Here is a 23,961-nt window from a genome sequence, read left to right as displayed (position 1 = left end):
ACTGTTTTCCAAGAGGAAAACTTTGCAACCTCTTTCTGGGCTGAATGAACCTGAGTGTCAGTGGAAATATAGCCCACTCTGTGCCTGGCCCTGACAATTCCCTGCGGAGACAAAGATAAGACACAGTCCTCAGTTTCAGAGGATTCCTAGTTCTCTAGAGGAGACCAACAAGCAACTGAATAGTGAGAGTATGGAGTCTACAAGTATAGAAACAAGTGGAAGGAATGGAAGGAGCTCAGAGAAAAGTATGATGAATTCTTTGTGTGTGTGTGTTATAAGTTAGCAGAGTTCTTAGGGATAAATAGTTTCCCAGGTAACTAGGAAACACGGCACAGACGCCCAGAGAATATGATATCTTGAGGGAGCTGCAATACCTTGAGTAAGGCCAGGACTAAGGAGGGAGGTGACCATGGGTGAGAAAGATAGACTGGGATAAATCATGAGACACCAAACTCTTTCAATTTTCATACCACAGGCTACACTAATTGAATTTTATTCATAACTCTTTGAATGGATAAATTGATGGATGACTGGGTTCTAAGGTAATACCAAGCAGCAATCTTCCAAATTTCACCATGAAATATATATTTTTTATATTTCCATACTTAATTTTTCACAATCACGCTGTTCAGTTCATTATTTCATTATACTGAAAGAGTGAGGTATATCCTATTATTATCAACCCATTTACGATAAAAAAAAATGAGGTTTACTAAAGTGAAAGGCTCGTCTAAAGCCACATTGTTGGCAAAAGTTGAAGGCAGAATTCAAACTCTAGTTTGTCTTCCGCAAAAGCCTGTGTTTTTAACCACTAAGAGAGGTCAGGAAATGGTGAGTAAGACAGCAGGTACAGGTCTACCCATCTGCTTATTGCTCCTGCCCACTCACCTGTTTTGGGAGCATCAAAACAACCTTGCTGAACAGCCTGTCTTTTCTGAGACACCAGGTCGTCATTGGGGGGGCAGGAGCGATGTTTGTGGGGCTGGGGAGCTGGTGGATATGCATGCTACTCGCTTCATCTCTGGAGGCCCAAATAAAGAGGCTCAAACCCAGGAGGCCCACCAGACTTAGCAAATACAAATATTGCCAGGCAGCCCTGCATTCCCTGGGACTCCTGAGTTCTCCCAGAGGCTCTAAGCCTTCCAGGGAATAATTAAGCTAGTGAGGCTGAGAGCCTGGATTTGAGGAGATTAGGAGATACGTCCTGTCAGGAATGCATTAAGAAGGGCAAATATGTTAAGCCTCAAGAGCAGCGCCTCAAAGGAGCCCTGTTCTCCAGAGCCCATCCCCGTGATGAAAAAAATGCCTGCATGTTCAAGGCCAAGCCCTGACTCCCCTTCACAGGGCGAATTGGAGGCTGGCCAGCCTCCTTGCTGCTCGGGGTTCTTCCCCAGCCACATGACCCCACAGGCACGGAGACAACAGGGCCACAGTATGAACCTATAGGAGGGAGGATGGAGGAGACAATCCTTCCTCTGCCAGCAGGTGCACATGCAGGTGGTGGACCTGAGGCATTCAGCCAGTAGGCTCTGACTGAGCGCCCACCATGTGCCAGGAAGCACGCTAGGTATCTGGGATGCAGTGGCAAACAAAACGGACGCTGCCCTTGGAGACCACGTAAGAATGATACATAGCCAAATAGCAAAAGAATGAGCGTGGCCTTATTGGATGAAGGGTCTTTGCGGATGTAATTAAGTCAAGGATCTTGAGATGAGATCATCCTAGATTTAGAGTGCGACCTCAATCCAATGACAGTTTTCTTTGTAAGAGAGAGAAAAGGAGAAAACACACAGAGAAGGAGATGGGAAGACAGGCGGAAACTGGAGTGATGAATCTACCAGGGAAGGTGACTGCCACAGCTCCCAGCAGCTAGGAAAGAGACATGAAGCAGAGTGAACCTGAGGGTCTCCAGAAGGAAACAGCCCAGCTGACACCTTGTTTGTAGGCTTCTGGCTTCCACAACTGTGAAAGAATACATTTCTGCTGTTTTAAGTCAACCAGTTTGTGGTAATTTGTTATGGCAGTCCTAGGAAATGACTACAGATACAGTTGATTGATAGATAAGGGGGGGTGGTGGTTAATGTAAATTGAATTGTCAAAAACCTCATTGAGGGGGTGACATTTAAGCAGAGACAAAGAGGCAATTGGGTGAAAAGCAGGGTAGTCATTGCAGGCTTTAGGAAACAGCAAATGCAGACACCCTAGGCAGGGATTGCTGATGGTCTTAAGTCATTGGAGTAGGATTATTCTCCTTGTCTAAGAACAGAGTTTACTTGCTGAGATCTAGCCTGTTCCTCATTAGGCTTTGTAGCAGATTCAGTGATATCCTGAATTCAGATTCAGGGATACTCTACTCCTGAGATCAGCTGCAAACAGTCCCAATTCATGCCAGGGTTTTCCTCCAGCTCTCTTTTCAAGGTCATTTTCTAGTTTGTAACGTGGCTTATGCCTGGAGCAAGCTTGAAGTGCCCAGGAGTCAATGCTCCCAGGAGCATCCCTCAACACGTGAGACATGGGAGTTGGGGTATAAATACCCAGCTTCCTCCCCTTTGGTGGGAGAATTATGAGGTGTGTTAGAATCCCTCAAAAGGCCCCCAATACAAATGAGTTCCATTTGTTCACTGGAATAAACCGTTTTGGGGGCTTTCCTTCTGTCCCTGCCTCACCACCCCACTTCTTCCCTTTACTTCCAGGATCAGTTCCCAAATAAATGATATGGCCCCTGTATTGGTCAGTCAAAGGGGTACTGATGCACAATACCAGAAACTGGTTGGTTTTTATAAAGGGTATTTATTTGGGGTAGGAGCTTACAGATACCAGGCCATAAAGCATAAGTTATTTCCCTCACTAAAGTCTATTTTCACATGTTGAAACAAGATGGCTGCCAACATCTACAAGGATTCAGGCTTCCTGGGTTCCTCCCTTCCAGGGTCTTGCTTCTCTCTGGGTTCAAGGTTTCTCTTTCTGGGGCCGGCTTCTCTTTCCTCTGTGCGCTTACTTTCCGGTGCTCCAGTTTAAGGCTTCCGCATCAAACTTCAACATCAAAACTCCAACATTAAAAACCCTCAACTCTGTCCTTTGCCATGCATTTTATCTGTGAGTCCCCACCCCTTGGTGAGGATGCCCTAATGACATGGCCCAATCAGAGCCCTAATCATAACTCAGTCATGCCCAGGTACAGATCAGGTTACAAACATAATCCAATATCTATTTTTGGAATTCATAACCATATCAAATTGCTCCACCCCAAATCTTTATCTTAGGGTCTGCTTCTGAGGAAACCCAAACCCACTGAACTAGTCTTTCATGATCAGCCAAGGATGAACTCAAACATCCCTCCTTGTCACCCCCTCCCCAGCAACCATCACCCCCTGCCCTCCCGATGCCTGTCCGTTCTTCTTCCTTTGCCTTTCCCAGTTCTTCTTGGCTCTTAGTCTGACAAACTCCTGTTTGTCTTTTAAATGTCACCTCCTCTTAGCAGGCTTTCCTGCTCTCCCGCCTCTACATCCTCTACACTGTCTTTGTAACATGGCCCTCTTGAGACTTTACCTATTCATTCAGTCAACACGTGTGCATTAACTGCCTCTAACTGCCAGGCTCTATGCTGCAGTTACCCCTGGGTGTGCCCGTGCTCGGCGGATCTTCTTGAGGTTGGAGTGGGTCTCAGGTATTTCTGGGCTTCCAGCATGTCGCACAGGGCCTGGCCTGGAATGGGTGTCTGGTAATTGTTTGAGCAAATTAAATTGAACCTCACCTGTTCCAGGCAAATGCCATCTGTATAATGATAATGAGGTTCTTAATTACACAGTGGAGGACACATTTATTAAGTGTGTGGAATTAATAAATTTGTACCTTATCAAGATATGAACTACATGTAGACACAGTTTCCTTGCTTAAAATAACATGTAATCCATTACTGTGTTTGATTTTCCAGTACCAAAATGTATTCTTCAAAACAGAAATGACTCTTGACAGGCTCCACATTATCCCTCTGTGGACCACTAAGTCTGAAATTCCTGTTTTGCCTCCCCAAATTTCTATTTAGAACTTTACTAAACTCTTTGGCTTCATAATTTCGTACGGGTAGGGTTGTCAGGTAAAATACAGATGTAACCCTAACTACTAGCAATATTTCCTAAAGAAATGATCAGAGATTTAATTAAACAATCAGTTTTACAGTAGGAAGTAAAACAGATTTGGACTCTGCCTACTGGAAATTACAAAGGTCTGTGTACAAAGATGCTCAGTGACATATGCTTTACAGTACTGTAACTTTGGAGTTTCTGTAAGATGGGGATTGGTCCAAAGGAACTGTAAATATATCTCTACAATGAGACTGTTCTGCAGTCATTCAAAATGATAAAGAATTTTTCTTAACTCAACAAAAATACTCATAATATAAGCTTAGATTAAAAAACAAAGCAAAACAAAAAATAATCAGGACACAATAGTTATATTCGGCATGATCCCCAAATCTGTGGGAAACCAAATATTGATATATACATATTGGAAAACTACTGGAACAAAGTAAGCCAAAATATGAAGAATGGGTTTTTCTAAGATATGGCACTATAACTGACATTTTAATAGTTTTCTGTATTTTCCAAATTTGCCTTTTTGTAATTGGCATGAACATGTGTTGCTTTCATAATAATACTTTCTAAAAAGATTAGTATAGATCAGCAAGATCCTTCAAGTGCAAAGTATGGCATTTCATTCCCTGATATGAAGTATATCAAGAGAGCTTACTAAAATGTTTAGAGTTTGTACTGCACTTGGGGAAAACTGCCTTCAGTTGTGCCAAGAGCTTTTTGGAAATGAGGAAGCAGACAGGAAACTCTGAAACTGCAAGTGCTGAAAGCTTTGGTGTTTTCATTGATTGCAACCTATACATATTTACTGGCCAAACGTAGTGGGTATGTCAGGGAGACAAAAGCCAAAGCAACCCCCCACCTTTCCCTCTGCCCACCCCTGTGCCTCCAACCTATGGGCTTTTTAAGCTGTGTTACCCTCACACTGTACTACAAGTCACCGCAAAGCCGTGGTGAGGTAAGTCATCGTATTTTGACCAAACTGCACATTTGACTTTTGCCACAATTGTGGATACATATCCTGCCTGTCACAGTTTAGACATGAGGTACAGCAGAAAAAGCAATATAACTTCCTGTGAGTAAAGGAAAATCTTAAGTTGAAACAGTGACCTAAGTAAAGATAACTGTTTATTAGACCATGCAAGAGCTTTGGCTTCTGAACATGTATAAAAAGAGCATGGTCAGACCACTGAGCAGTTTCAAAATAAAGCATCAAAACCAAAGCGACAGTAAAATGACTGTAAGTGCCTTTACAGAGGCTGTGAGATACTGTTAGGCAGTCGTTGTGAATGGCAACATAATCTTCCCGGTTTGTTTAGTGTTTTTTTGAACCTTTTGATCCACTCAGTTATGCTATCCAAAATTCCATTATACAAAAGAGGATTGTAAGCACACAAATATTGAGACCACTGATGCTTAAATGGAGAAGGGTGGTCTGACTTTGTAAGGGAGTTACCATCACACTGGCCACTGGCCACTGGACATAGGTTTATTTGCCAAAAAGGACAGTTGGGGGGATTGAACATGCTAAGGCTGGAAAAGAGAATATTCTGGATGCAGTAACAATATTGCAAATTATCAAAAGGGGTGAGGTATACCAGTCTACTGTTTTCTGTGTGGTCTTCCTAGAAGCATAATTTACAAGGATACAACATAAGTAAGACCTTCTGAACATTAGAGCTACCCCTAAATAGAATGGGCTAACTTAGGGGGCAATTAGTTCTCCATCTCTGGAAATGTATGGGAGGAAGCTCAATCAGACTTCCTGCCCCAGGTGGGAGAGGGAATAGATGACCTGAGAACCATTTTGGGTATCGAGAATTTTCAAATCTGCGCTTTCAGTGCTCCTCATGGTTCCCCCTTTCTGACCCATCCCCCTCCACGTGTGATTGCCTGGTCCATGATCTTGTGGAAGAGAGAGGAGAGGAGTTGAAGTATAACTATGGTATCAGCTGGTACCTGGCAGGGTGCTAAGCCCTTCACTCCTCACATCCATCTTGAGGATGGCACCGTTACTCTGCACATTTTACAGATGAGAAGACTAATGTTCTGAACACTCGTGTGACTTGCCCAATTCCAGAGGGCTAGGAAGTGTGGATCAGGGATACTTCTGCAGACAGTTGTCTCCAAAACCTGCCACTTCCTATTGCTAGCATCTAGCAGAGTGCATGGCACATAGGAGGTGTTCAATAAATTTTTGCTGAATGAAACAATAAATATGTAAGATTTTTGGAGCCATGGAAAAGATACTCTGAAAGAAGCAGGGTATTGCCTTGCTGAGATGGAAAAAAAGGACAAAGAAAGAAGAGAATATCATTCATTTATTCATTCCCATATTTTCTGAATGCCTGTGTGCCTGGCTTCAGATAAAAAAGTGAGTAAAGACATAGCATTGGACCTGGTGGGTCACCGTTTAAGTGAAGGAGTCAGCTTGGTAAACAATATAAGAATGAATTAGGGAAGTGGACATGGCTCAACTGATAGAACGTCTGTCTACCATATGGAGGGTCCAGGGTTCGATCCCAAGGGCCTCCTGACCCGTGTGGTAAGCTAGCCCACACGTAGTGCTGCCGCATGCAAGGAGTGCCATGCCACACAGGGGCGCCCCTGTGTAAGGGTACCCCACGTGCAAGGAATGAGCCCTGCAAGGAGAGCCACCCTGCATGAAAAAAGCACAGGCTGCCCAGAAGTGCCACCGCACACACAGAGAGATGACACAGCAAGATAACGCAACAAAAGAAATGCAGTTTCCCGGTGCCACCGGATAATGCAAGCAGATGCAGAAGAACACACAGCAAATGGACACAGAGAACAGACAATAGGGGTGAAGGGGAGAAATAAATAAAATAAAATAAAACAAGCAAACAAAAAACAGACACAGAGAGCATACAGCAAGCACAAACAATGAGGGGGGAATAAATAAAATTAAAAAAAAGAAAAAATGAATTAACTGTGTTCTTGGCAGCATTTGCAAAGTAAGGCAGATAACTTTGAAACTTTGTGTTAATATGATTGCCAGGACAAAGAGCTGAGAGGTGTGCCATCCTTTAAAGAGGAGGTCTGAGGATGGAGAGGTATAAAAGGTCACACGGATAGGGCTTAACATCTGTTGGGAATTCCTAGCTGGAGACCTGGTCAGGTGCATTTCACTTCTCTATTGGCCTGAAAATGTGCTCTCACCCAGAGGTATCCAGTGGCACCTTCCAGCTATGAGGAGCCCTGTACCATCCAGTTCAGAATTTTGGCTGAGGGATTTGAAATCATAGCAAGAGTTTTGATGTCTCATCTCCGAGGGCTGGCAAGGGAAAGCAATGACTTAAGAGTTTGAGTATTCCATGCCCAGGGCAGGTGCTTTCAAATGAAACTGTTGATCACAGCGAAACAGTGGTAAAACCAAGGTCAGGTTCATGATCCTGTTGAGAGACCTGGATAATTAGATGCCTTCAATGGACAGGGACCTCTCATAACGGGCACGAAGGCAGAATACAGTTGTGAAAACAACCATATCACACTCCGTGTGAGGATACTTACTTTGTGCCCTGCTCTCTGCTCTTGTATGTTGGTTTCAAAAATGCCTGTGTGTAACGAGCAGGCAATGTAGTAGAGAGGAAGTGAGCTTTTATTTCCTTAGGCTCCACTTTGTGCCTGATCCTGTGTGAAGCTCTGTATTTACCTGCCTATTTAACACTCATCACAATCGTTTGAGGTAGGTAATAGTGTGCCAACTTTAGAGATAACAAACAATATCTGATCAAGATCCCTCAAGTGATAAGTGGTAGATCCAAGGACCAAAATCCAATCTCACTGATGCCCAAACCTTTGTTGTCGTCTCCTGTCCACCCTATGAGTTATTTTCCTTGACTTAACTTTAGGGTAACCATGTGACCCAATTTGCCCAGGACATTTCCAGTTTATGCCTGTTGAACAGGCAAAATAAATAATAGCATCCCTTTCACTTTTAAAAAGTATCCCACTTTGGACAGTAATTTAACGATCATCCTACCTAATAAGTAGTTTGATTTTTTTTTTGGTTGAAATGGATGCATTTATCAAAATCACAGCTCCAAACTGTGGGTACAAATTGTAATTTGGCTGGAAATGCAAATCCGGCATCCTACTATGCAAATGTAGTCATCCAGGAAATTTATCCAGATGCACTACATGGAAGGCAGCCAGCCTGGAAGTGCTTCTGACCTGCCGTGATTTAGAGCCCTATGAGGGGGACTTAGCCATCTGGTGGGCTGGACTGGCTCCCTGGTCAAGATGCCAGCCACACAGTTGCTGGAGTCCAACTATTAGGCGACACGGGGGTTATGGACTGTGGGTTTCCTATGGCCACCGTGGTCTCCTTGATTGGAAGGTGGTGCTGATGAGAGTTATAAGACTTGGTATGATCTTTACAAGGGCTCGTTAGTAGAGTTAAAATGTACTGTTGGCCAGGATACACGATGCACAAAAATAACCAATCCATGGAGCAAGTGAGGGATGCCCACACTCCAGATGCCATGCTGTGAGCCCTGGCTCAGACCTGTACCTGCCAGGAGAAAGAGGAGAAGGGGAAGGGAAGTGAGGGAAGGGAAAGGCACAGGGAGGAAAGGGGCAGGAAGGGAGGGGAGATTCACAGCAGAGAAAGAAGGATGAGTAGCTGGTGATAAGAGTGTTAGGGCAAAGAAAGGGCTATTCACTCTGCTGGGGGTTTTGGGAAGGCTCCCTGGAGGTGATTTGGAGGGAGGTAGAGAAGATACCCGATTATTGAACACCTGCTCTGGGTCAGCCCCTGGGTGAAGCACATTACATGTGTTTCCTCCTTTGATTCACACTTGACCTCCTGGATAGATTTGCTTAACCCTAATTTAAAGATAAGGAATCTGAGATTCAATGAGGTTAAGTGACTTCCCTGAAGCCAAATAGAAGCTAACCAAGAAGTGATAGGTACAGATCCAGGAGATTTGCCTTGCCCTGCAACCTCTTAATTGCCTTGTTTTGAGTTTAACTGTTCAGCAGGCCAGTGACAAAGGGCAAAGAACATGGACATAGGGACCAAGAGGCTTGGGGTTAAATCCCATGGCTTCTAATGCTGCACTTAACCTTTCTGAGCCTTTGTTTCCAATTACTAGCAGGATAGCCTTGAGTATGGTCCCTGGATCTTTCTGAGCCTCAGTTTCCTTGTCTTAATGATGAGAATATGATGCTGGGAGAATAGAATGAGATGTGAATAAAGGTCCTGGCACGGCGCTTAACAAAGAGTAACCAAACAATAAGGAATGGTTCCCCTTTTTTCCCTCCTCGGAATCTCCTGACCCACTTCTGTCCTCAAGCACAAGGCAGTGGCTAAGATTGAGGATGCTGAGCCAGACTGAGGGTTCAAATCTTGTCTCTGCTGCTTTCTTGCTGTGTGACATTGGACAATTACTGAACTGCTCTGTACCTTCATTCTCACATCAGAAAAATGAGGATGAAATAGTACCTACTTCATGGAGGTCAAGATAAAGATTAAATGAGCACTTAGAACCATGCCTGGCACACAGTAAGCTCTGTGCAGGTGAGGGTGAAGAAGTAAACCACCACTCTTCATCACTTGCTTCTCAACCTCTGCAGTGAACTCGGAGCAGTCTGAGCAGTAGAAAAGGTGTAAACATTCCCTTTTGCAGACAACCATTGGGCAGAGCTGTAGCTGGCTGGGAGAACCTGGGTGCACCACAGAGCTGAGGCCTGGGAGCAAGGAAGACTGAACCATTCGAGGGGTCGAGAATTTCTGACTCTGCTCGTGGGGACGGGCCTTCTTTTCTCCTCTTGTGTCACTGGCTCACAGAAGACCACAGTGGTCATGCCGTGATCTACGGGATCCCACACACTAAACCTCAACCTCATGTCAACCTCAGCTGGGAAAAGAGGAAGTGGACTGTGACAATACACAACTAACAAAATGAGAAGAAAACTTTTTACAGCTGTGGTCTCAGCAATGGCTTCATGGTAGAATTACTCAGGGAAATGATAAAATATATGCTAATAAGCAGGCCCCACTCTATTTTTAAATAAATCACCTGTATGAAGATATTCTGAGCCTCATGTGCGCTTTATAATCTAAAAGACAGGGTGATGCCATTAAGAATGATGTTCGGCAATGGTTTCTCAACTTGCACTGTATCAGAATCCCCTGGAGGGCTTGTTAAAGGTCAGATTGCTGGTCCCCACTCCCCCAGAGTTTCTGATTCCGTAGGCCTGGGGTGGAGCCTGAGAATCTGCATTTGTAACATGTTCCCATTTGATATACATTGAGAAATAATGGATACATGTCATAAACAACAGAGAATGAATCGAAAGACATTAGCTACCTCATTTTTTTCCAAAGAATATGTGTGTGGCAGTTTGAAATCCTTTTATGGAACCCCCCCTCCCCCCCAAAAAAATTCTGTTTTTTAACTAATCCATTCCTGTGGATGTGAGACCCTTTTGATTGGAGTACATCAGTACAGTGTGACTCAGGTTGAGTCTCTGCCCTCTTGCTGGGTCTGATAGAAATGGAGACACACAGAGAGGGACGCAGCAAAGGGAGGAGCTCTACCTTCTTTGATCTTGCAATGTGAGAGAAAGGACACCAGGTCTGCCCACAGCTCAAGGCCCAGGGAGAGATGAGCCATATGCCAGATAGCTGGCGGCTGAACTCAGGAAGAAAAGACAGCCAAGACTGAGAGAGGAGGCCCAGAAAGAGACAAACCCTGTGCCTGGTTGCTCAGAGGAGCTCCAGGAGCTGAGTTCAGAGAGACGGTAAGCCTGGAGGGGAAGGCAGAGACTTGGGCAGGGATTGCCCTCCATCTTGCTTCATCATGTGGCAGCTGACTATGGTGAGAAAGCATCTCTGACGGTGCCTTGATTTGGACATTTTGCGGCCTCGGAACAGTTAGCTTTTACCCCAAATAAATCCTTTTTATGAAAGCCAACACATTTCTGGTACTTCATACCAGCAGCCCTTTGGCAAACTAAGACAATGTACCTCCTGCTCTTTTGGATTAAAAAAAATTGTCCATATTAATATCTTAAGCAACTAAAAAATGCCATTCCCACTCTTTCCACTTTTACTTCTTCCTTCTCTCTCATTCCTCAGCCACATGTCCCTGTAGCATCTACTTGTTGAAATTCCCAGCACATGTATGCTACAGGAAGTGTCATGTATAGGACAATAGCTTTGAGTGGCAAAAGAAGAGAAAGAAAAGCTGACTGATTTGTGGGGCAAAATAGGTGAGAACATAGGATATTCTTTGTTGCTTTTGGTTGTGGGTCACACAGACCAGCTCCCACAGGGGAATTGAATTTCCTCTCCTTGCACCAATGGAAAGAAGTGAATTGTTAGACAAATAACAACACTGATCTAAAAACAGTTTCTGACCCTCTGTCTAAATGCCAACATGAGAGTTTGTATTGTCATAAGAAAAGTGTTAAGTACAGCTCAAGTATCCCATATACCAGATTTTTAAAACATATATATAACATTCAGTTACCTTTTTTAGTCTGAGGCCCTCTATGTTTTGATGAAGATCAGACATCAAACTGAATTCTCTGGAAGAAAAAAAATCTCACTATTTCCTCGAGGCGCCCTCTTGGTACATTCACAAGTTCATTCTGATCATTCTTTTCCATTCTTTGACCACATTTCCATTCTGTGGTTTCCATGAGCTGTTTAAAAACGAAAACAACTTTTAGAAGAGGATAAAGATAATTGTAGCTTAAAGGTGATCTCAGAAATAGCCAAGGTAATAGTAGGAAGTTCTACTTTTCACCAGACTTAGAGAGACCTTAGAGTAACCTTTCATTCTAATTGGGGGTCATGGGTTGCTCTTCACACAGACTTTCTCAGCCCAGCTAAAGAACCAGTCAGCCTGACCTGGGATTCTTAGATCTGGAGAGACCGTAGAATCCTCACCTCCACGTTCTCCTTTTAAAGATGGTGAGACTGGGGCACAGGGGAATTAACTTGCCCAAAATTACATGACAAATTTGAAAACATGTAACTTGGCTATGGGAGAATCCTTTCCTTTTTCTTATCTAGTCTCTCCCACACAAACACACACCCACATACCCCATTTTGGCTCACCCCTTATTTTATGCACGTTTGAAGACATGTAGGGTACCAATGTTGTCTTGCTCTAGTGGCTCAGAGGTTGGTGTTGGTATTTTCATCCTTGTGGCTTGGATGTGTAATTGTACTTTTTCAATTGTGGTAACATAAAATTTGCTATTTTAACCATTTTTAAGTGTACAATTCAGTGGTGTTACTTTACCACCTTCTATTACTAAAACTTTTTCATCATCCAAAACAGAAACCCTTTAAGCAATAACCCCCATTCCCTTCTCCCCAGCCCCTGATAATCTCTAATCGACTCTCTATGAATTTGAGTATTCTAGAAATTTCAATATAAGTGAAATCATTAAATATTTGCCCTTTTGCATCTGGCTGATCAAACTTAGCATAATGTTAGCATAATGTTTTCCATGTTATAATTGTACCCCCCCCACCAGATACTGCTGAACTTTATTGCAATGTGGTTTAATGCACTATTCAAATATTAAATGTTATAGGCACATGAATATAAGAATATATTATCTGAAAGATAAACTGGTTTGTTTTATATATATATATATATCTACCTCAGTGAAATGTTTAAAATTCTTTCCCATAACAGCCTGACACTGATCTTGATCTTTGTTGGAAAGTCTGATGTATGATAATGACATTTCAACAGTGAGAGATTTAGGAGATGATCCCAGTGTCCATCTTCAGAACATATCACCTGAGGGCTGACAGCTTCATTCCTTAGTTCCCGGTATTTCCCTGAAGTCTCCCGTCTGGAATATAAACTCAGCATTTAAAAGTCAGTCTTTAAGCTAATTTTTGTGCTGCCAGCTTGGCTTGTATCACCTCATAACTCTGTCTGCTCTTTGCGACATGGTAAATGTTCCTCAGAGGAGATTAGCTTTGTCGGCATATGGCGAAGCGCCCTGATGTCATCAAGAGGCGTCCTCTCCCAGGGCTGCCTTTCTTCTGAGGAACTAGGATTCAATTGTCCATTCCACGGACAGTGACTAGATGAACTCTCTCATGAAGGTATTCCATTTGTTTTAAATTTGTGTGGTGGGAGGACTGGGTTTTTGTTGACTCGCATTTCTAGCACCGCCATGTAATGAAGCATCCTCTGCGTCCCACACCAAAGACCCACCATACTTGTGTTTTTGTCCGAGAGGTGTCCACCTCGGTTGCGGTTGTGATCTTTCGTAATCCATCGAGAAATAGGTTGGTGAGCTGCTGGAAATATCTTCTGCCAGACATGAAATGCTGAGGAAGCCCCTCTTGGCGCCCCTGCACCGCTGCTGGAGCTGTGACCCTGCTCCCCGCGCCCTCTGCCCTGAGGCCTTTGTGAACAAGAGGGACGGTGCCCTGTTTGTGAGCTGTTTTAGGTGACCTGCTGTTACCACAGAGGGACGGTCAGGACTTGGGGTGCAATATCAACGACAGGTCACACTTCCAGGGCCTATCCGTGTCCACACCAACTTCGGCCATTGCTTTTTCCTGAGTATCAGATGTAATCCAGCAGGATGAAACAGTTCACGTTTTCCCCCAAATGCCTTACCTTCTGCATTGCCGGCCTTTCGTTTGGCAATGGAGTCCAAGGCCTAGAGGAGCTGGGAACAGGGATGCCTGCGGCTCCTCTCCTGGAGGAGGCTTCCCAGCAGCTTCCACTCCTCCCGGCGGTCCACCAGGTGGATCGAGGCAGGGTGCCCGCCATGTTTCCTGGGTTCCCGGGAAAGCCCTTAAGAATTCTGATCCGTTACCAAATAGCCAGCGGCTTGAAGATTCGCTTCCTCCCGGGTCGGAATGGGTAGCATTCTGATTGGTTTGCCGTCATTGGGTTCCTCGGCTTTCCCCTGTAATTGTACCTTTTTTTTTATTAACACATTTTTTAAATTAATGTTAACAGATCACTAGAAAGTTACATTAAAAAACATAAGAGGTTCCCATATACCCCACTCCCCACCCCCCACCCCCATCATTTTTGTAAATTGTATTTTTTTGAAGATACATACATCACAAAAAAAGGTTACATTATAAAAAACATAAGATGGAAGTGGACTTGACCCAATGGATAGGGCGTCCGTCTACCACGTGGGAAGTCCGTGGTTCAAACCCCGGGCCTCCTTGACCCATGTGGAGCTGGCCCATGTGCAGTGCTGATGCGCACAAGGAGTGCCCTGCCACACAGGGGTGTCCCCTGAGCCCCACGCGCAAGGAGTGCACCCTGTAAGGAGAGCTGCCCAGTGCGAAAGAAAGTGCAGCCTGCCTAGGAATGGCGCTGCACACACGGAGAGCTGACACAAAAAGATGACGCAACAAAAAGAGACACAAATTCCTGGTGCCACTGGTAAGGATAGAAGCAGCCACAGAAGAACACACAGTGAATGGACACAGAGAGTAGACAACTGCCGGGGGGGGGGGGGGGGGCGGGGGAAGGGAGAGAAATAAATAAAAAATACATCTTTAAAAAAAAAGTAGAAAAAAAAAAGAGGCTCCCTTATACCTCCTATCCCCCCACCCCACTCCTCCCACACCAACAACCTCCCCCATCATTGTGGCACACTCATCACACTCAGTGAACACATTTTGGAGCACTGCTGCACCACATGGATAATAGTTTACCCTGTAGTTTACACTCTCTCCCAGTACATTCAGTGTGTTATGGCAGGATATATAATGTCATATTGCATCTGACCCTGCAATATCATTTAGAACAACTCTGAGTCCCCAAAATGCCCCCTCATCACATCTCTTCTTCCCTCTCCCTGCCCTCAGCAACTACTGTGGCCACTTTCTCCATGGCAATGATACAATTTCTTCTATTACTAGTCACAATAGTGTTATAGTAGAATATCAGTAACCACTCTAATTCATAGTTTATTCCTCCATTCTGTGGACCCTGGGATGGTGATGTCCACTCCACCTCTATTTCAAGAGGGGGCTTAGATTCCACATGGATGATGGATGCAATTCCCCTGCCTGCAGTTGTAGGCACTCTTGGTTCCCTGGTGTGGTAGCTGACCATTTTCACCTCCCTGTTAGCTGACCTGGGTAAGTCCAATGAACCAGAGAGTAGGGCTTGCAACTCTGCTGAGGCTCAGGGCCCAGCTGGTACATGGACAGTCCAGAGATTCAAGTCCCCTGAGTATACAGCATCTCTAGCTCCAACCACAGGTTCATTAAAAGTGACAGAAGAGGCATGTGTAGAGAAATCACATCTGAGTCCAGCTCCATCACTCTCAGGAGCACAAATTCCAAAGTAGGACTCATTGACATGGCACAGAACTCAAAATCCACCTGCCATGACCATATACGCTGTAGGTCTCTGTAGCCTTCAGGAGAACCAGTACCTAGGGTTATATCTACTTAAGCTGTTTCTGGGGTCCTACTGAGATGTGTGTAAGCGCGACCCCTCTGATGACCTCTCGACTCTTTTTTGAAGACGCTTAGCCATATAAACTCATTTCTCTTTGTCATTTCTCCCTTTTATTCAAGGTCAAAAAGCCATTTTAAACACATGATTGTGCATGTAGGATGAGATATTCTGCTGGTCTGAATTGACCCTTTTATTCAAGGTCTCTTTCATGCTTATTTTATTAACACTTGTCTCCTGCATTAGAATACAAGCTCCAAGATGACAAGGATAAAAATATATACCTTGTTCACCTTTGTATTTCTAGCACTTCTCATGGTGTCTGATCCATCAGAGGCACTTATTAAATAATCCAATAATGATGGATATGTTTATATATGAAGTACTTAGTATGCCCTAGGTAAATGTATTAAGCCTTTTAGATGCATTTGCTTCTCTAATCATTTGTCTGCTATGTCCAGCTTTTCTGGAATAGGATCTTGCTTTGAACTGCAAGTCTCTTGATAAGAGCTGTATCTAAGAGACCCAAAGCAGTGCATTTACCGTCCTTAGATTTTCTGCTCTCTGTGCTCTGCTTGACCAGCAGCCCTGGAATTAGAATAAGTTGGTTAAAATCTGGTTGGAAATTTGATCACTCATATGAACACCAGGCAAAGCAATTCAAAGATTGGATCAGTGAATCAGTGGATACTGAGGAACTAAGTTTTCTCTACGACGTCAGTTCCCATGTCAGCAACTTCAGTGCTTAGCTGGATGGATGGATAAAAAGAGTCAGTGAGACCTGGATTTGCTCCCAGCTTAAGCCATGTAACCTTGGACAAATTCCTTAACCTCTCCAAATCCCCATTTTCATACATAAAGGTGAAACACTAATATTTACTTCAAAGCTGGTTTAAGGATTTAGCAAAACCTTTTAGCACAGTACATGGCACATTGTGAGAAAAAGGAACCACAGTTGCTATTTTTGGCATTATTAACAGTAGGTAAGAAAGGTAGAAACTTGATGCAGGATTCTTACATTCTGAAGAAGGAAAGGAAAATCATTTAAAAACAAGAATATGCAAATCTCCATTTATTGCTGTTGTTGAGAGAATAGATTGTCATGTTCACTTTATGTTCTGGTTCTGGAGGTAAATTGCAAAATCCTTTTTATTGAAAATTCATTCAGTCCTCTACAAATGTTTATTGAGTCCATGCTATTTGCTAAGCACATGGGAGAAATGAGAATAAATTAAATGCCGATTGTGTATTTACCTCGGGAGTTGAAGGGAGAATACAGATTTTCTATAAATGTAAGGGGAAGCATTTTTCTGCTTAAATACAGAATGCTGAGCATTATTTACTTTAAAAAATAACTGAAGACCTTGCAAGAGTTTCTCATTGAATAAGTGAACTGATAGAGAGTTAACAGGCCAAGGGATAGTAAATAGAATGTACTGAACCCAAGATGAATCTTAGAATTTATGGTTTCCACCCATAAGACATTACTTATATAATCTCAAGTTTACTACCACATGTATCTTTCTCTTTAAAATGGAAATGGGAGAAGCAAATGTGGCTCAACTCATAAGGCCTCCGCCTACCATATGGGAAGGTCTGGGTTCGATCCCTGGGGCCTCCTGGTGAAGAAGAGAAAGCGTGCCTACATGGTGAGCTAGGGCCTACGTGGCGAGCTGAGTGCACTCATGGTGAGCCGAGTGCCCACACAGTGAGCTGAGTGCCCAAGTGGTGAGCGGAATGCCCATGTGGGTGCTCATGTAGTGAGCCAGTACCTGTGCAGTGAGCCGAGCACCTGCACAAGTGCCATTGTGGTGAGCTGAGTGCCTGCATGGTGAACCAAGTGCCCGCTGGGTAAGCCAGCCTGTGTGGCAAGCCAGTGCCCATGTAGCGAGCCAGTGCCTGCATGGTGAGCTGAGTGCCCACGTGGTAAGCCAGTGCCTGTACAAGTGAGTCACACCGCAAGATGATGATGCAACAAAAGAGAGACAGAGGGAGGCAGCAGAGACCAGGAGCTGAGGTGGCACAATTGACAGGGAACCTCTCTCCCCGTCAGAGGTCCCCAAGATTGAATCCCTGTGAATCCTAGAGGAGAAAGACAAGAAGAGAAATAGGTACAGAAGATCACACAGTGAATGGACACAGACAACAAAAACAGTGGGGTGGGGGAGTGGGGGGGGAAAGGAAGAAATATATACATATATATATATGTAACAAGCACAAATATATTTTTTTTTAAAATGGAAATGGTAAAGCTCTGCTTGGTTCAGAGACTAGCTATTTTAATTAAATCTAAACTTTCAAATTCTAAGTTTTATTTTCACCCTACAATGCTAAGGACATAGAAAGCTACAAAATTATGAGGCCTTCCCCCAACACACTGAGATCCTTTAGTTTCTCATGTCTCCATTCATCAAGTTTTATCTGGTGCCTGTTATGCGCCAGTCCATGCCCTGGGCACTGGGGTACAGAGGCAGGTGAGCCATGATTCCTGCCCTCATGAAGCTCACAGATAGGTGAGTGAGCAATTACAGAAGGCTGTAGCGGATACTGTCATGGAGGAAGGAACGTCAAATCTATCAGGGCATAAGGAACAGGGCCTGATGGTAGGACAGTGGATATGCTACTTCTGCTGATAATCATAATGACACCAAGAAATAATCATAGTAGTAGTCATAGTTGTAGTGGTAGCAAATATTTATAAGCACTCACTATTCTAAGCCTTTGATGCATTATGTCATATAACCCCTCAACAATCCCACAATCTAAGTAGTATTACTGTCCGCATATTTAAGATGAGCCCAGCTGGTTAGTGCAGCAGCCAGGCTTGAAGCAGCTCAAGCTCTGCACATCCTATCCAGGTGGCCCTGGACCAGGGACTTAACTTCTCTCAACCTTAACTTGTTCCTCCATAGAATAAGAGTAAAGGCTTGTTCTGAGAAGGCCATGAGATGAAGTTCACACAGCTCCTGGCATGTAGCTAATGTTCCATGTGGCAGCCCATGTTCCATGTGTTGGTGGGAATCAGGTATTGAAAATGTGAAGGGAAATAATATTAGTGAGTTAGCTGAGTCAGATCATGGAGGGCTGAACTTGGGTGATAAACTCAAGGGTTTTAAAAGCATGAAAGCAATGGTGGGCGCTGACAGCTGTAAGACAGATAGAGAAATGCTCAATGCTGTGTTTGAGAAAATCACTCTACCCACAGTGTGCACACAGGGAAACAGCCAGACCAGTTAGAATGGTGTTGTCATAATCTAGAAGAGGAAGTGTGGCAACCCAGACCAAGGAGGGGACAGTTGCAAGAGATTTTGAGGAGAAAGGAACAACACAGCCACAGACTAACTGGATGTTGGGGTGAGGGAGGAAGAGGAATCCAGATTGATGCCCAGATGCCTGGCTTTAGCAGTGGATGAAAAGTAGACTCCCATCCATTGAAGCAGAGGGTGTAGGAAGAGGGTTCACTTCGTTAGGGATGGCAAACGAGTTGTATTTTGGATCAGTTGAGTTTGAAGTGGTGTTTTGGGGATAGCCAGTTGGAGACAGATGCCAAAATGGTAGTTAGACACACACATCTAGGACTCAGTGGCTTGATACTATAACTAGAGATTAGGGTGTGCTCATTATTTCTGTCATAACAGCATCTATAGCATGGTATGCCTGGTACCTAACGGGAATTTGAGAAAATATTTGAGTGAATAAATGTTATGGTTGCCAAAGTACAGAGGACTGGAGGCTCTGCAAGGATACTGGAATTAGCTCTAATTTTCTATTCTAGCACTAACAAGATTAGCTGAAGCCCAATCACTATTGAACTGTATTTGTGGCATATCTGAGGCCAATGGATTTTAGAGAATTGCTGAGTTGGTTGCTGATGTTTGTATTTGCTAGAAAGGATAGTCCTCTCTTTGTTCCCTAAAATCTGGGGATAAAAAAATTAAGCAAATATCAAAGATATTCTTAGAGAGGAGAACTCTAGCCTGTCTGGAGTCTTTGGTCCATGACCATATTCTGAAATGTTGGCCTCCAAGTGAGCATGTCAGTGACATGTCTATTTTAGGTAACAACTTAAAATTCTGTTTAGCTTAAAATGTCAAAATAACCAGACAGCATGGCATAACAGAAAATGGCAGTACTAGAAGTCAGGAGACCTTACTTTGAGTCCCATATCTACCTCTGAAAAATTGGGTGACCTTAACCTTCCCTTCATCTATAAAACATGGATGGCAGGGGGAGGAAATTAGATGATCTTCCATCTTTGACATTTTGTGGTTCTCTCAGTATTGTCTTTAATTGCCACTAGTGGGAAGATAACATTTCCATAAATTGACCGGCTGACCTGATTAAGTCCACCAACACAAAGACATGTAAATAAGGTGGTAGGCAGAAATTAATACTGCAGATGACTTGGCAGAATAATTTCCCTCCTTAAAATGGCAGATGGAACACTGGAAAGAGACAGCACTTGGTTTTAGCACGCATCTTAATTACCAGCTGTAGCAGTTTGATATTGTTTATGAATTCCAAAAATAGATATTGGATTATGTTTGTAAATTGATCTGTTCCTCTGAGTACATTAGATTGTATGGGATTCAGAGGTTTCACTCTTACTTGATTAAAGTATGATTAAGGCTTTAAATGGGTGACATCAGTAAAGTACTTGGTAGGCGGGAACTCAAAGAGAAAACGACAAGGCAGAGGAGAGTGTTGGAGTTTTAATGGTGGAACCTGGGTAAGTACATACACAGAGAAGTATATATGTGAGGAAAGAGAGAAGGCTCCATTAGACCCAGCAGAGGTCCTGGAAGTAGTTCGTCAGTTTACAGCTGGCTTTGTGGAGCGAGCAGAGCAGTTGAGCCTGCAGAGAAGTGAGCCCCAGAAGAGAAACAAGCCTTATCCCAGTCCACAGCTGATATTGGAAGAAGCTGGGACCATGGAGCCTCAAGAGGAAGAGGAAGCCTGAACCCTTGCAGGCATTGGCAGCCATCTTATTCCAACACGTGGCAATTGACTTTGGCGAGGGAAGCAACTTATGCTTTATGGCCTGGTAACTGTAAGCGTTTATCCCAAATAAACACACTTTATAAAAGTCAACAGATTTCTGGTATTTTCCATCCGAAAATACCAGACTGACTTATACACCAGCCAATTGGGTTTTACCGAAAGATTTCTGAGTGTACACAGTCACAAGCATTTTGCCCAGCAATGACAATATCCACCATATTGAAAAGAATATGGAAAATCACCCATTCCTAACTGCATATGTGACTTGGACTGGTTTAATATTTGAAACTTGTGTGTTGAACTTTTCCTTATAAGCCTAGACCTCTCAGTCCTGGATGTAATGAGCCACTGATTATTTGCTTAATCAGCAATTAAGATTTATTGCATACCTATTAAATGTCACATTTGTACCAGGTGCTTGGCCTGTATTACAAGTTGCCTCATTTAACACCATGTTGTTGGCCATGCTGTGTGGGGCCAACCTCCACATGCTAAAGGTTGCTTTCTGAGCATTTCTATCTAGCTATGGGAACATGCTTGTCCCATAAGACAAATCAGAATGTGTGAGAATTACTTTTACAGAAGCAGCATCCAACCAATATCAGATGGAAATTTTTGATGGATACATAACGAACTTCCTCATCTTGGGGTTGGGATAATTCTGTGGCAGGGTCTACACTCGCTCTCAGAATTCCCCAGGGTTGTTGAGCTCCTTTTGCCCACAGTGGAAATGAACTTGATAACAGCCTTTTTTGCTGCATCTCTTGTCTGACTTCCCTACCCTGGTATTTCCTGAGATCATTCCCGAGTACAGTACTTACACTCGAATTCTTGTCTTGGGGTCTGCTTCTAGGAGATCCAAACTAAGACATTTCCAGTAGCCTAAGGAGTGGCTACCATTATGCAGAATTATAGATGAGGAATCTGAGGCTCATTGTGGTTCAAAAACAGCTATTAATCTTGGTACTGGGGTTTGAGGTTGAATCTGTCTGACTTCAGTACCCATCAACTTTTCCTCTGCATCAGTGGTTCTCAGCAGGGAAGAACGTTGTCCCCCAGAGAAAATTTGGCTGTATTTAGAAACACTTTGGGTTTTCAAATGGAAAGGTGCTACTGGCATCTAGTGGATAGAGGCTAGGGGGATGTTGCTAAAAAAAAAAATCCTACAATGCTCAAGATAGACCCCTACAACAAAGACTTAACCAGTCTGAAAATTGTCAGTAGTGCCAAAGTTGAGAAACACTGCTCTACTATACCCAACAAGCCAGTTTTGGATGGTGGCTCTTGTGTGTGACTTGTCTATTGCTTTTCACTTTCAGGGCCAAGCTGTAGCTCAGCTGTGTTCCACCATCCCCAATGTGACTGTCTTTGGAACAGCTTCTACTTTCAAACATGAAGCAATCAAAGACTCCGTGACCCACCTGTTTGACAGAAATGCAGACTATGTGCAAGAAGTAAAAAGGTAAGGTGTTTGCTCTAAAGAATATTAATATTCTCTCTTTAAAAACAGTGGCATTCATTTAGCAATGTATTGATGGCTTAATATTACTAGATTCTGTGCTGAATACTTCACATTTATTAACTCTTTTAATCCTCTACAACTATTATTATCCCCATTTCACAGATGATAAAACAGAGCAATTAAGTAACTTGCACAGTTAATGTTAATGTTAAGGTTAAGGTTATACTAGCTGCTGTAACATTGTCTTAACACATAGAAATCTACTTCTCATTTGTTCATATAACAGCTGAAGGTAGGTGTTTGGAGGGTGATTTTCCATAAGGAGATTCAGGGACCCAGGAAGGAAGGGCAAGAAATGAGACTGGGCAAGGAGACACATACAGACCTTGTACGCCAAACTAGGAATGTGGGCTCCAACCTGGGTGTGATCAAGAGCTGCCAAAGGATTAAGGTGATGACATGATTAGGGTTTTGAACAACCATTGGCAATTTGTGGAGAATGGATGGGGAGGCCGGAGGCAGAGCGATCAGTCCACAGGCTTTTGCAGTCACCCATGGGGGAAGGTTGGATAAGAATTCAATCCATTTTTCACCTGTGCTCTTGAAGCTGTTGATTGTGACCATGTGTATGTCAACACGAGGGGCAGCTAGAAGCCTAGCTGTCACCACTGTTGCCAGTATTTTCTGTGGGTCACCCCTGCTGCAGCTCAGGACTCGAGGCTGCGTCTCAGGGTCTGCGTCACTCACAGCTTCCGAGAGAATTCAGAGGTGCCCAGAGCCAGAGTTCTGATTTTCCAGTACTAGACTATAAAATAGGAAAGTTGCCCAGTTGGCATCATCTCAAAGAAATAACAATTTTCTCCAAATCACAGAATTAATATAGAAATTGAAGGACATAAAGATGGAATTTATGGTTATATGAAATGAGAGATTTAGACCAGATTTGGTGAAACTTGGGAGTCTGTTAGAAAAGAGTCTGCTGATGGTCTGATATTTCAGATTTGTTTTTAAAATTTGAATGCAGAGATGGGAATATAATTTAAGGCTGTCCCAATATTTCCATTAAGACTTGAGTGTTTTAAGCTAGATATTACAAGTTCATCCCCTGTTTATTAAACTTCTAGAGAGATTGCAGGTTAGTTTTAAAGAGTTCCAGAATATGCATTTCCCAGACTTCTTCATTTTTTATCACTCTCACGTAGTTCTTTCTGCTTTTATTTGAGTCTCTTAGGTTGCAGACTGGAAAATGAACTATGTGAATGTGTCCTGGTACCACCCGTTGTCTCGTCAGTAATCTTCCCCCTTAAGTGGTATTTTGTGAGCATTTTTATATTTGTTCATGCATCCACTTACTCAATAAATATGCATCAAGTGTCTCTGATGGGCTAGGTCCTGGCACGGTGGGGGAACCAGCAGTAACCACCCGATTGTCACTGTCCCCAGAGAGCTTGGAGTCTACTTGGGGGTAGAAATGTGTAAAACTATTAAAGAATCAATTGATTCATCCATTTGTGGAAATCTGCTCTGGGAGAGAAATGGATGTTGCCAATGGAACACATGGAGTCAGGGAAATCAGACACATCTCTCATCGAAAAGTAAGATTTTGGCTGAGAATCTTGGCGAAGGATGAGGGAAGAGCATTTCCAACTATAGAGAATGGCATGTGCCACTATAGTCAGGAAGGGTGTGGCAAGTTCAAGAATCTGAAAAGAAAAGTGCAGCTGGAGGTGTTCGGATGTGGTGAGGGAGGAGGGTCAGGAAGTGGTAGTTCTGAAGACTGTGACAGCCCATAAAGAGGAGGCTTCTGCTTCCTTCTCCAGGCAAAAGCATCTGAGACTCACCTCCCCACCGCCTTCATTCAAATGTGACCTCCAACAGTTCTTTGGGTTTTTCAGTAGAGCCCCTGGGATTAGACTCAAAATGATGGGAAGCCACAAATATGTTTATAGCCTCTGTCCACTAATCC

At 43.5% G+C, this 23,961-nt stretch overlaps 1 protein-coding gene across 1 annotated transcript in view; it reads left to right on the top strand.

Annotated features, from left to right (window-relative positions):
- The window catches only part of VAT1L (vesicle amine transport 1 like), a 181,433-nt gene that overhangs the window by 57,908 nt on the left and 99,564 nt on the right, over positions 1–23,961 (top strand). The window contains exon 4 of the mRNA XM_058279672.2: positions 21,853–21,995. Coding sequence (XP_058135655.1) covers positions 21,853–21,995 — 143 coding nt within the window. The remainder of the gene's footprint in view (positions 1–21,852; positions 21,996–23,961) is intronic.

The sequence above is a fragment of the Dasypus novemcinctus genome, chromosome 18 (genome assembly GCF_030445035.2).
Source record: "Dasypus novemcinctus isolate mDasNov1 chromosome 18, mDasNov1.1.hap2, whole genome shotgun sequence".
NCBI classification, from domain to species: domain Eukaryota; kingdom Metazoa; phylum Chordata; class Mammalia; order Cingulata; family Dasypodidae; genus Dasypus; species Dasypus novemcinctus.
The sequence above is the reverse complement of the archived record's forward strand: the minus strand, read 5'-3'. Positions and strand labels throughout refer to the sequence as shown.